The sequence below is a fragment of the Balaenoptera acutorostrata genome, chromosome X (genome assembly GCF_949987535.1).
Source record: "Balaenoptera acutorostrata chromosome X, mBalAcu1.1, whole genome shotgun sequence".
In the NCBI taxonomy this organism is placed as follows: domain Eukaryota; kingdom Metazoa; phylum Chordata; class Mammalia; order Artiodactyla; family Balaenopteridae; genus Balaenoptera; species Balaenoptera acutorostrata.
In genome coordinates this window covers 104513132-104526383 of record NC_080085.1, presented here as the reverse complement: position 1 = coordinate 104526383, position 13252 = coordinate 104513132, and the positions used below count along the sequence as shown (strand labels likewise).

Below are 13252 nucleotides of genomic sequence, written 5' to 3'. Positions count from 1 at the left end.
TTGATGGGGAAGGATCACATATATTTTTTGAGCAAGATTTTTAAGTGTGACAGAAAGATAGACAAGATGAAAAGGCAGAGGGCTATGTACCAGATGAAGGAACAAGATAAAACCCTAGAAAAACAACTAAATGAAATGGAGATAGGCAATCTTCCAGAAAGAGAATTCAGAAAGATGATAGTGAAGATGATCCAGGACCTCGGAAAAAGAATGGAGGTAAAGACCGAGAAGATGCAAGAAATATTTAACAAAGACCTAGAAGAATTAAAGAACAAACAAACAGAGATGAACATACAGTAACTGAAATGAAAAATACACTAGAAGGAATCAACAGCAGAATAACTGAGGCAGAAGAACGGATAAGTGACCTGGAAGACAGAATGGTGGAATTCACTGCTGAGGAACAGAATAAAGAAACAGAGAATGAAAAGAAATGAAGACAGCCTAAGAGACCTCTGGGACAACATTAAACGCAACAACACTCGCATTATAGGGGTCCCAGAAGGAGAAGAGAGAGAGAAAGGACCCGAGAAGATATTTGAAGGGATTATAGTCAAAAACTTCCCTAACATGGGAAAGGAAATAGCCACCCAAGTCCAGGAAGGGCAGAGAGTCCCATACAGGATAAACCGAAGGAGAAACACGCCGAGACACATAGTAATCAAATTGGCAAAAATTTAAAAAAAAATTGGCAAAAATTAAAGACAAAGAAAAATTATTGAAAGCAGCAAGGGAAAAACGACAAATGACATACAAGGGAACTCCCATAAGGTTAACAGCTGATTTCTCAGCAGAAACTCTACAAGCCAGAAGGGAGTGGCATGATATACTTAAAGTGATGAAAGGGAAGAACGTGCAACCAAGATTACTCTACTCGGCAAGGATCTCATTCAGATTTGATGGAGAAATCAAAAGCTTTACAGACAAGCAAAAGCTAAGAGAATTCAGCAACACCAAACCAGCTTTACAACAAATGCTAAAGGAACTTCTCTAAGTGGGAAACACAAGAGAAGAAAAGGACCTACAAAAACAAACCCAAAACAATTAAGAAAATGGTAATAGGAACATACATATTGATAACTACCTTAAACGTGAATAGATTAAATGCTCCAACCAAAAGACACAGGCTTGCAGAAAGGATACAAAAACAAGACCCATATATATGCTGTCTACAAGAGCCCCACTTCAGACCTAGGGAAACATAGAGACTGAAAGTGAGGGGATGGAAAAAGATATTCCATGCAAATGGAAATCAAAAGAAAGCTGGAGTAGCAATACTCATATCAGATAAAATAGACTTTAACTTTTTTTTTTTTTTTTTTAAAGGATTTTCTTATTTATTTATTTATTTATTTATTTTTTGGCTGTGTTGGGTCTTCGGTTCGTGCGAGGGCTTTCTCCAGTTGCGGCAAGCGGGGGCCACTCTTCATCGCGGTGCGGGGACCGCCCTTCATCGCGGTGCGCGGGCTTTTCTCTATCGCGGCCCCTCCCGTCGCGGGGCACAGGCTCCAGACGCGCAGGCTCAGCAATTGTGGCTCACGGGCCCAGCTGCTCCGTGGCATGTGGGATCTTCCCAGACCAGGGCTCGAACCCGTGTCCCCTGCATTAGCAGGCAGATTCTCAACCACTGCGCCACCAGGGAAGCCCAAAATAGACTTTAAAATAAAGAATGTTACAAGAGACAAGGAAGGACACTATATAATGAACAAGGGATCAATCCAAGAAGAAGGTATAACAATTATAAATATATATGCACCCAACATAGGAGCACCTCAATACATAAGACACCTGCTAACAGCTCTAAAAGAGGAAATTGACAATAACACAATAATAGTGGGGGACTTTAATACCTCACTTACACCAATGGACAGATCATCCAAACAGAAAATTAATAAGGAAACAGAAGCTTTAAATGGCACCATAGACCAGATAGATTTAATTGGTATTTATAGGACATTCCATCCAAAAACAGCAGATTACACTTTCTTCTCAAGTGTGCACAGAACATTCTCCAGGATAGATCACATCTTGGGTCACAAATCAAGCCTCAGTAAATTTAAGAAAATTGAAATCATATAAAGCATCTTTTCTGACCACAATGCTATGAGATTAGAAATGAATTACATGGAAAAAAATGTAAAAAACACAAACACATGGAGGCTAAGCAATACGTTACTAAATAACCAAGAGATCACTGAAGAAATCAAAGAGGAAATCATAACCTACCTAGAGACAAATGACAATGAAAACACGAAGATCCAAAACCTATGGGATGCAGCAAAAGCAGTTCTAAGAGGGAAGTTTATAGCTATACAAGCCTGCCTCAAGAAACAAGAAAAATCTCAAGTAAACAATCTAACCTTACACCTAAAGGAACTAGAGAAAGAAGAACAAACAAAACCCAAAGTTGGCAGAAGGAAAGAAATCATAAAGATCAGAGCAGAAATAAATGGAATAGAAACAAAGAAAACAATAGCAAAGATCAATAAAACGAAAAGCTGGTTCTTTGAGAAGATAAACAAAATTGATAAACCATTAGCCAGACTCATCAAGAAAAAGAGGGAGAGGACTCAAATCAATAAAATTAGAAATGAAAAAGGAGAAGTTACAACAGACACTGCAGAAACACAAAGCATCCTAAGAGACTACTACAAGCAACTCTATGCCAATAAAATGGACAACCTGGAAGAAATGGACAAATTCTTAGAAAGGTATAACCTTCCAAGACTGAACCAGGAAGAAATAGAAAATATGAACAGACCAATCACAAGTAATGAAATTGGAACTGTGATAAAAAATCTTCCAACAAACAAAAGTCCAGGACCAGATGGCTTCACAGGTGAATTCTATCAAATATTTAGAGAAGAGCTAACACCCATCCTTCTCAAACTCTTCCAAAAAATTGCAGAGGAAGGAACACTCCCAAACTCCTTCTATGAGGCCACCATCACCCTGATACCAAAACCAGACAAAGATACTACAAAAAAAGAAAATTACAGACCAATATCACTGATGAATATAGATGCAAAAATCCTCAACAAAATACTATCAAACAGAATCCAACAACACATTAAAAGGATCAGACACCATGATCAAGTGGGATTTATCTCCGGGATGCAAGGATTCTTCAATATACGCAAAACAATCAATGTGATACACCATATTAACAAATTGAAGAATAAAAACCGTATGATCATCTCAATAGATGCAGAAAAAGCTTTTGACAAAATTCAACACCCGTTTATGATAAAGACTCCCCAGAAAGTGGGCATAGAGGGAACCTACCTCAACATCATAAAGGCCATATATGACAAACCCACAGCAAGCATCATTCTCAATGGTGAAAAACTGAAAGCATTTCCTCTTAGATCAGCAATGAGACAAGGATGTCCACTCTCACCACTATGATTCAACATAGTTTTGGAAGTCCTAACCACGGCAATCAGAGAAGAAAAAGAAATAAAAAGAATACAAATCGGAAAAGAAGAAGTAAAACTGTCACTGTTTGCAGATGACATGATACTATACATAGAGAATCCTAAAGATGCCACCAGAAACCTACTAGAGCTAATCAATGAATTTGGTAAGGTTGCTGGATACAAAATTAATTCACAGAAATCTCTTCCATTCCTATACACTAATGATGAAAAATCTGAACGAGAAATTAAGGAAACACTCCCATTTACCATTGCAACAAAAAGAATAAAATACCTAGGAATAAACCTACCTAGGGAGACAAAAGACCTCTATGCAGAAAACTATAAGACACTGAAAGAAATTAAAGATGATACTAACAGATGGAGAGATATACCATGTTCTTGTATTGGAAGAATCAATATTGTGAAAATGACTCTACTACCCAAAGCAATCTACAGATTCAATGCAATCCCTATCAAATTACCAATGGCATTTTTTACAGAACTAGAACAAAAAACCTTAAAATTTGTATGGAGACACAAAAGACCCCGAATAGCCAATGCAGTCTTGAGGGAAAAAAACGGAGCTGGAGGAGTCAGACTCGCTGACTTCAGACTATACTACAAAGCTACAGTCATCAAGAAAATATGGTACTGGCACAAAAACAGACATATAGATCAATGGAACAGGATAGAAAGCCCAGAGATAAACCCACGCACCTATGGTCAACTAATCTATGACAAAGGAGGCAAGGATATACAATGGAGAAAAGACAGCCTCTTCAATAAGTGGTGCTTGGAAAACTGGACAGGTACATGTAAAAGTATGAAATTAGAACACTCCCTAACACCATACCCAAAAATAAACTCAAAATGGATTAGAGACCTAAATGTAAGACCGGGCACTATAAAACTCTTAGAGGAAAACATAGGAAGAACACTCTTTGACATAAATCACAGCAAGATCTTTTTTGACCCACCTCCTGGAGTAATGGAAATAAAAACAAAAATAAACATATGGGACCTAATGAAACTTCAAAGCTTTTGCACAGCGAAGGAAACCATAAACAAGACAAAAAGACAACCCTCAGCATGGGAGAAAATATCATCTGCAAACAGTAACAGCTTTACTTCTTCTTTTCCGATTTGGATTCCTTTTATTTCTTTTTCTTCTCTGATTGCTGTGGCTAAAACTTCCAAAACTATGTTGAATAATACTGGTGAGAGTGGGCAGCCTTGTCTTGTTCCTGATCTTAGTGGAAATGGTTTCAGTTTTTCACCATTGAGGACGATGTTGGCTGTGGGTTTGTCATATATAGCCTTTATTATGTTGAGGAAAGTTCCCTCTATGCCTACTTTCTGCAGGGCTTTTATCATAAATGGGTGTTGAATTTTGTTGAAAGCTTTCTCTGCATCTATTGAGATGATCATATGGTTTTTCTCCTTCAATTTATTAATATGGTGTATCACGTTATACATAGAGAATCCTAAAGATGCTACCAGAAAACTACTAGAGCTAATCAATGAATTTGGTAAAGTAGCAGGATGCAAAATTAATGCACAGAAATCTCTTGCATTCCTATACACTAATGATGAAAAATCTGAAAGTGAAATTAAGGAAACACTCCCATTTACCATTGCAACAAAAAGAATAAAATATCTAGGAATAAACCTACCTAAGGAGACAAAAGACTTGTATGCAGAAAATTATAAGACACTGACGAAAGAAATTAAAGATGATACAAATAGATGGAGAGATATACCATGTTCTTGGATTGGGAGAATCAACATTGTGAAAATGACTCTACAACGCAAAGCAATCTACAGATTCAATGCAATCCCTATCAAACTACCACTGGCATTTTTCACAGAACTAGAACAAAAAATTTCACAATTTGTATGGAAACACAAAAGACCCCGAAGAGCCAAAGCAATCTTGAGAACGAAAAATGGAGCTGGAGGAATCAGGCTCCCTGACTTCAGACTATACTACAAAGCTACAGTAATCAACACAAGATGGTACTGGCACAAAAACAGAAATATAGATCAATGGAACAGGATAGAAAGCCCAGAGATAAACCCACACACATATGGTCACCTTATCTTTGATAAAGGAGGCAAGCATATACAGTGGAGAAAAGACAGCCTCTTCAATAAGTGGTGCTGGGAAAACTGGACAGGTACATGTAAAAGTATGAAATTAGAACACTCCCTTACACCATACACAAAAATAAACTCAAAATGGATTAAAGGCCTAAATGTAAGGCCAGACACTATCAAACTCTTAGAGGAAAACATAGGCAGAACACTCTATGACATAAATCACAGCAAGATCCTTTTTGACCCAGCTCCTAGAGAAATGGAAATAAAAACAAAAATAAACAAATGCGACCTAATGAAACGTAAAAGCTTTTGCACAGCAAAGGAAACCACAAACAAGACCAAAAGACAACCCTCAGAATGGGAGAAAATATTTGCAAATGAAGCAACTGACAAAGGATTAATCTCCAAAATTTACAAGCAGCTCATGCAGCTCAATAACAAAAAAACAAACAACCCAATCCAAAAATGGGCAGAAGACTTAAATAGACATTTCTCCAAAGAAGATATACAGATTGCCAACAAACACATGAAAGAATGCTCAACATCATTAATCATTAGAGAAATGCAAATCAAAAGTACAATGAGATATCATCTCACACCGGTCAGAATGGCCATCATCAAAATATCTAGAAACAATAAATGCTGGAGAGGGTGTGGAGAAAAGGGAACACTCTTGCACTGTTGGTGGGAATGTAAATTGATACAGCCACTATGGAGAACAGTATGGAGGTTCCTTAAAAAACTAAAACGAGAACTACCATATGACCCAGCAATCCCACTACTGGGCATATATCCCGAGAAAACCATAATTCAAAGAGTCATGTACCACAATGTTCATTGCAGCTCTATTTACAATAGCCAGGACATGGAAGCAACCTAAGTGTCCATCATCGGATGAATGGATAAAGAAGATGTGGCACACATATACAATGGAATATTACTCAGCCATAAAAAGAAACGAAATTGAGTTATTTGTAGTGAGGTGGATGGAGTTAGAGTCTGTCATACAGAGTGAAGTAAGTCAGAAAGAGAAAAACAAATACAGTATGCTAACACATATATATGGAATCTAAGGGGAAAAAAAAGGTCATGAAGAACCTAGTGGTACGGGGAATAAAGACACAGACCTACCAGAGAATGGACTTGAGGATATGGGGACGGGGAAGGGTAAGCTGGGACAAAGTGAGAGAGTGGCATGGACATATATACACTACCAAACGTAAAATAGATAGCTAGTGGGAAGCAACCGCATAGCACAGGGAGATCAGCTTGGTGCTTTGTGACCACCTAGAGGGGTGGGATAGGGAGGGTGGGAGGGAGGGAGATGCAAGAGTGAAGAGATATGGGAACATATGTATATGTATAACTGATTCAATTCGTTATAATGCAGAAACTAAAACACCATTGTAAAGCAATTATACTCCAATAAAGATGGTAAAAAAAAAAGAATGGGAGAAAATATTTGCAGATGAATCAATGGACAAAGGATTAATCTCCAAAATATATAAACAGCTCATGCAGCTCAATATTAAAAAAGCAAACAACCCAATCCAAAAATGGGCAGAAGACCTAAATAGACATTTTTCCAAAGAAGACATACAGATGGCCAAGCAGCACATGAAAAGCTGCTCAACATCACTAATTGTTAGAGAAATGCAAATCAAAACTGCAATGAGGTATCACCTCACACCAGTTAGAATGGGTATCATCAGAAAATCTACGAACAACAAATGCTGGAGAGGGTGTGGAGAAAAGGGAACCCTCTTGCACTCTTGGTGGGAATGTAAATTGATACAGCCACTATGGAGAACAGTATGGAGGTTCCTTAAAAAACTAAAAATAGAATGACCATATGACCCATCAATCCCACTACTGGGCATATACCCAGAGAAAACCATAATTCAAAAAGACACATGCACCCCAATGTTCATTGCAGCACTATTTACAATAGCCAGGTCATGGAAGCAACCTAAATGCCCATCGACAGACGAATAGAGAAAGAAAATGTGGCACATATATACAATGGAATATTACTCAGCCATAAAAAGGAACGAAATTGGGTCATTTGTAGAGACGTGGATGCATCTAGAGACTGTCATACAGAGTGAAGTAAGTCAGAAAGAGAAAAACAAATATCGTATATTAACGCATATATGTGGAACCTAGAAAATGGTACAGATGAACCGGTTTGCAGAGCAGAAATTGAGACACAGAAGTAGAGAACAAACGTATGGACACCAAGGGGGGAAAGTGGCGGGGGGTGGTGGTGTGATGAATTGGGCGATTGGGATTGACATGTATACACTGATGTGTATAAAATTGATGACTAATAAGAACCTGCTGTATAAAAAGATAAATAAAATTAAGTTTAAAATAAAAATGATTTTTAAGTGAACAAAAAGGTAGAGAGTAGTATAAGGTATGCTACATTTGTCTTAAAAGGAAGAGAAAAAAATATTTTCTTTATATGCCAAGAAGGATTCTTTGGTTGTATCATCGACTCTTTCTGGGAGGAACTGAGGAAACCGGCAACAGTATTTGCCTCTGATGAAGAGAACTGGGTATGTGGAAGATGAGTAGGGAGGATATTTACCTTTCACATTATACTCTTTCATATACCATGTGCACATGTTACCTATTTTAAAAATCGAAACAAGAAGGGAAAGTGCAGAGACTGGTCAGGAAGCTGTGTCAATAGTCTGGGGCAGAGATACTGGTGCCCTGGGCTGAGATGGTGGCAGGAGGGTGGAGACAAGTAGACAGGTTCAAGACCTTTTTTGTAGATACAGTAAAATCCACAGGATTTGCTGACGAAGTAGGTTGTGGGAGATGAGGGAAAGAGAAGACAAAGATGAGTCCCAGGTTTCTGTTAAGCAACTGGATGGGTGGAAGAATCTTTATTTCCCAGTTGATTATCTAAGGCAGTGTTGCATGGGCTCTTGAGCTTGACTGCCGGGGCTTGAATTCAACGTATTCTACTTCCTAACTCTATGACCTTGGGTGAACTATGTAACTGCTTTGTGCTTAGGCGCCCTCAACTGTAAAATGGGAATGATAACATGGCCTACCTCACAGGGTTGTTGTAAGGATCAAATGAGCTAGTACACATACAGTTTAGAACAGCCCCTGGTACATAATAAAAGCTATACCAGTGATCGCCACTCTTGTTATTGTTGTCATTGTTACTGTGACCCCAACTGCCGCTGTGACCACAGCTACTACCGCGCCTCCTCCTTTGTCAGGGAGGTGCCTGCCCCATTTTAGGGGCTCAGTAAGTGTTTCTGGAAGGAAGGAATGCTTTAAAATGAATACATGTGTAAATAAGCAGCTGAGCTATGAAAGGATAACTTTTGAAAAGCCCTTTTAGCATTTGAAGAAATGAGCTAGTGAGGTTGGTAGGTTATGAGATTTGTTCGTATCTTTTTTTTTTTTAACTTCCATTTTCTGTGCAGGCCTGAAGGCATTGAACGACAGTACAGGAAGAAATGTGCAAAGTAAGTATTAACAGTGTGGGTTTCTCCGAGCATAAGCAAGTAGAGGCAATGATGTGTTAGGAAAAGGATCATTTGGAGACAATTCTCTGTTATATCTTTGTCCCTATAATCTTTCCTGCCTTCAAACTTCAATTATGCAAATACCAATATGCTTCTTAAAGAGATGCAACTGACCAAGTTACATCTCCGACCAGCTGGCCACAAAAATGGGTTTTTAAACATAGTATTATTTTTTCACTGAGGTGTAACTTACATATAATAAAATTTGCCCTTCCTAAGTGTACAGTTTGATGAGTGTTGACAAAAACATAGAGCCATGTAACATCACCACTCCTGTGACATAGACGTTTCCAGTGCTCCTTTGCAATCAGTCTCCTTCCTCACCCCTCCCCTCGCCAGCACTGATCTGCCTTCTGTTACCGTGGTTTTACCTTTTCTAAAATGTGATGTAAATTCTACAGTATGTGTTCTACTACATACAATATGTATCTCTTCCATCTGGTTTCTTTCATGTAGCATGATGCTTTGGGGGTTCATTTGAGTTGTTATGTGTATCAGTAATTTGTTCCTCTTTATCGCCGAGTAGTAGTCATTGCACCACAGTTTGTTTAACCATTGACCTGTTGAAGGGCATTTGAGTTGTTAATGGCTTTGGCTATTATAAATAAAGATGCTATGAACATTCTAGTATAAATCTTTTGGGAATATGTGTTTTCTCTTGGAGTGGAATTGTTGGGTCATATGGTAAATGTAACATAGTGTAATTTTTTTTGATATTTATTATTTATTTATTTTGGTTGCACCGGGTCTTAGTTGTGGCAGGCAGGCTCCTTAGTTGTGGCACACGGGCTCCTTAGTTGTGCCATGCAAACTCTTAGTTGCAGCCTGCATGTGGGATCTAGTTCCCTGATCAGGGATTGAACCTGGGCCCCCTGCATTAGGAGTGCAGAGTCTTAACCACTGCGCCACCAGGGAAATCCCAACATAGTGTAATTTAATACAAACTTATTTATAAAGTCTGTCATAGGACTACAGACCCAAGAACTTTAGAGACTATTATTTAAAGATATATATGATTTCCAGCTTTAGGCTGTTAACAGTGAGAATATTAAACTATAATAAGTTTAATCTTGTTGATGAATTACAGTTCAATTTTGGCTCTCAGAAGACTCAGACTAGAATTAAAGCAGGGAAATGGCTAAGAAGGCATTTTAGTTTACAGCCACCTTAGATTTGTTAGACTACTTTAATCATATCTTAGGGGTATGGGTCTACTTCACTTAGCTGAAGAAGTATAATAGAAGTGACCAACCAGGACTTCCCTGGTGGTGCAGTGGTTAAGAATCCGCCTGCCAATGCAGGGGACACGGATTCGAGCCCTGGTCTGGGAAGATCCCACATGCCCAGCCGTAGAAGCCCAGCCATCAGTGATTCTTTTTTTTTTTTATTTATTTATTTATTTATTTTTTTTGGCTGTGTTGGGTCTTCATTTCTGTGCGAGGGCTTTCTCCAGTTGCGGCAAGCGGGGGCCACTCTTCATCGCGGTGCGCGGGCCTCTCACTATTGCAGTGTCTCTTGTTGCAGAGCACAGGCTCCAAACGCGCAGGCTCAGTAGTTGTGGCTCACGGGCCTAGCCGCTCCGCAGCACGTGGGATCTTCCCAGACCAGGGCTCGAACCCGTGTCCCCTGCATTGGCAGGCAGACTCTCAACCACTGCGCCACCAGGGAAGCCCCATCAGTGATTCTTATCAAGTTGTTTTGGGAAACACTGGGAAGAGCTAATCATCAGTTTATGCCATGAACACAAATATTCCCAGAGTCTAAGCACACTTTGTGAAGCACCGTTTTGGGGATTTGGATTCTGAGGCCTCCTTGAGATTCACTCTGCTGTTTGCAGGTGCGGGCTGCCACTCTTCTACCAGTCCCAACCGAAGAATGCTCCTGTGACCTTCATTGTGGATGGAGCAGTAGTCAAGTTTGGTCAGGGTTTTGGGAAGACGAACATATATACTCAGAAACAAGAGCCTCCTAAGAAGGTAATTATCACTGAAGGAGACAGATGGGTTAATATAGCTACAGATTTAGCCCTAAAATTTTAAATAAGATTATGGTGCATGAGAAACTGCCCTTTATGGGTGCTCTCTTTATTAAGAGAATGCCATTTTTGTGTATGAGCAGATGCTACAAAATTGTAACACCTATTATGTGTTCTCTTTTCTTTCCTACATCTGCTCTATGAGTAAAGTTAGAAATTGTATGGTTTTTATTCACATTTACTTCCTTTGAAATTTCTTCTTTTTCCAACGTGAACAATTAAAATTGAATGAATAAGGCTAGTCTTTAAATATACTTTTAAAAACCCTTGATGGCAAATACTAGAAAAATATAATGCAAATTAAAAGATGGGCACTTTTAGATAGGCCAGCCTGTCCCAAGGAGGTCCCCTGCCCCCAGGAGCCAGGCTTGTACACTTGCACACACCCACTCACACATACACACTCACACACACACGACTCACAGAGCCTCTTGAGGTGAACTAGACTGATTCCTCTTCCTGCAACTCCAGGTGATGATGACGAAACGGACAAAAGACATGGGCAAGTTCAGCTCTGTCACTGTGTCTACTATTGATGAAGAGGAAGAGGAGATTGAGGCTGTAAGTGCTTCTGCTCTCGGGGGAATTGGAATGGGGGGCGGGGGGAGGCGACTCTCGAGCCAGAGCATCGAGTAACAGAATAACTAGAAACTTCGCTCGTAGATCTTGCTCTGCTACTAAGGAACGCTGTGATACCGGGCTGGTTCCTGTTTCCCTGGATCTCAGGGACATCTCTGTAAGATAAGGAGCAGGGAGTTGGACTAGATCAGTCATTTTTTTCATACTGTTTTTTGAGATGCCTTAGGGGGCAAATCCCTCCTCATCCCTCTTCAGTTGAAAAACTACTGGGCTCAGCAATTTCAAGTCCCTTCCAGTCCAGCTCTGATGGTGTGGGAGTCTGTCCTTAGCAAGAGCAGCAATTACCTTTATGGTATTTCAGTATAATGATGTTTACAGAGAGATGTTATCTGTTATTTAAATGTGGTTTCGGTTGAAACCTGACTCTCCCGGATTATGGAAAAGCTGAAGAGTTGAAAGGGAGCAGAGTCTTGCCATTTCAGTAATAATTTCATAATTTGAGGAGTATAAACTTCTCCCGAGGTCTCTGTTGCTCCTCTTTGGTGAGACTGCTGGCCTAAGGGTGCTTCTTTCTTCCCTCAGAGAGAAGTTGCTGACTCGTATGCGCAGAATGCCAAGGTGATTGAAAAGCAGCTGGAGCGCAAAGGCATGAGCAAGAGGCGGCTGCAGGAGCTGGTGAGTGGCGGGGGCGGGGGGTGGCAGGCGCTGGGCTGGACTGTTTGGGTTCCTCGGTCTGAAAGACCCTCCGGCAGGCATGGGAATCCTTTCGGAAGTCTGTCGGGGGTTTTGGTGTGGCTGGCTGCCAGGTGTCTAACCGTGGGCCGTGGCTGTCAGTACATACCCTACTCTGGGACAGTGACCACAGGATCCAGGCCCCAAATGATAGTTCTTGTTAGCCAACCCTAACGAGAATGATAAGTTAATCTGCTACTTGTGGTCCAAGGTCAGGAGTTCAAGATCGGGGCTCATGGGTGCTGTCCCAGGGTATGAGGCATACAGTGGGGCTACATTGGGGCGCCAGGATTGGGGCTGGTCGCTGCTTCTTAAAGCACTACTTCCACCACCACTGTCTGCACTATTCCTGGGCTCTTTATGGAGCACGCACGTCTGTATGTGATGGTGCCTATGTTTCTGTTTTCCTGATAATAAGTTACTTATGATACTTCTTTCAACTCAGACATCCCAGCATTGGTGCCTCATCGAAAAGTATACCAGTCTATTCTACTGACTGTAGAGCGGTTTTTGGTGACAGAGGTAGTGGGTCTTGAGAGCTGCTTTACCTTGCCATAGTGATCTAGAGCAGTGCTTATCAGATTTTCTGAGGTGAAGGACCAGTGCTTGCTTCTTGTTTTAAAATTTGTCAAGAGTAGATTTGTAATTTATAAAATGCAATAAAAATGAATTTGCCTGAATTCTTCTTACGAGGTTATTTTACTTTATTATTCCTCTGTCAAATTGCTATAAAAGTTTCTAAATGCTTACTCTCAATTTTTGTGGGTATCTTCATGGACCGCACAACTTTAAGTAGCACTGTTCTAGAACAGTGTTCTTCCTCCTGTTCTGCC

General features: G+C 40.1%; 1 protein-coding gene across 3 annotated transcripts in view; it reads left to right on the top strand.

Moving 5' to 3' along the window:
• The window catches only part of STEEP1 (STING1 ER exit protein 1), a 54670-nt gene that overhangs the window by 13095 nt on the left and 28323 nt on the right, over nt 1–13252 (top strand). For 2 of the 3 annotated variants that reach the window (XR_009006734.1, XM_057538834.1), the window contains exons 3-6: nt 8972–9013; nt 10911–11049; nt 11580–11669; nt 12270–12362. Coding sequence is in view for 2 of the 3 variants with exons in the window: in XM_057538834.1 (XP_057394817.1) it covers nt 8972–9013; nt 10911–11049; nt 11580–11669; nt 12270–12362 (364 nt within the window). In the remaining variant the exon portion in view is untranslated. The remainder of the gene's footprint in view (nt 1–8971; nt 9014–10910; nt 11050–11579; nt 11670–12269; nt 12363–13252) is intronic. The other variant, XM_057538835.1, reaches the window with a different exon arrangement.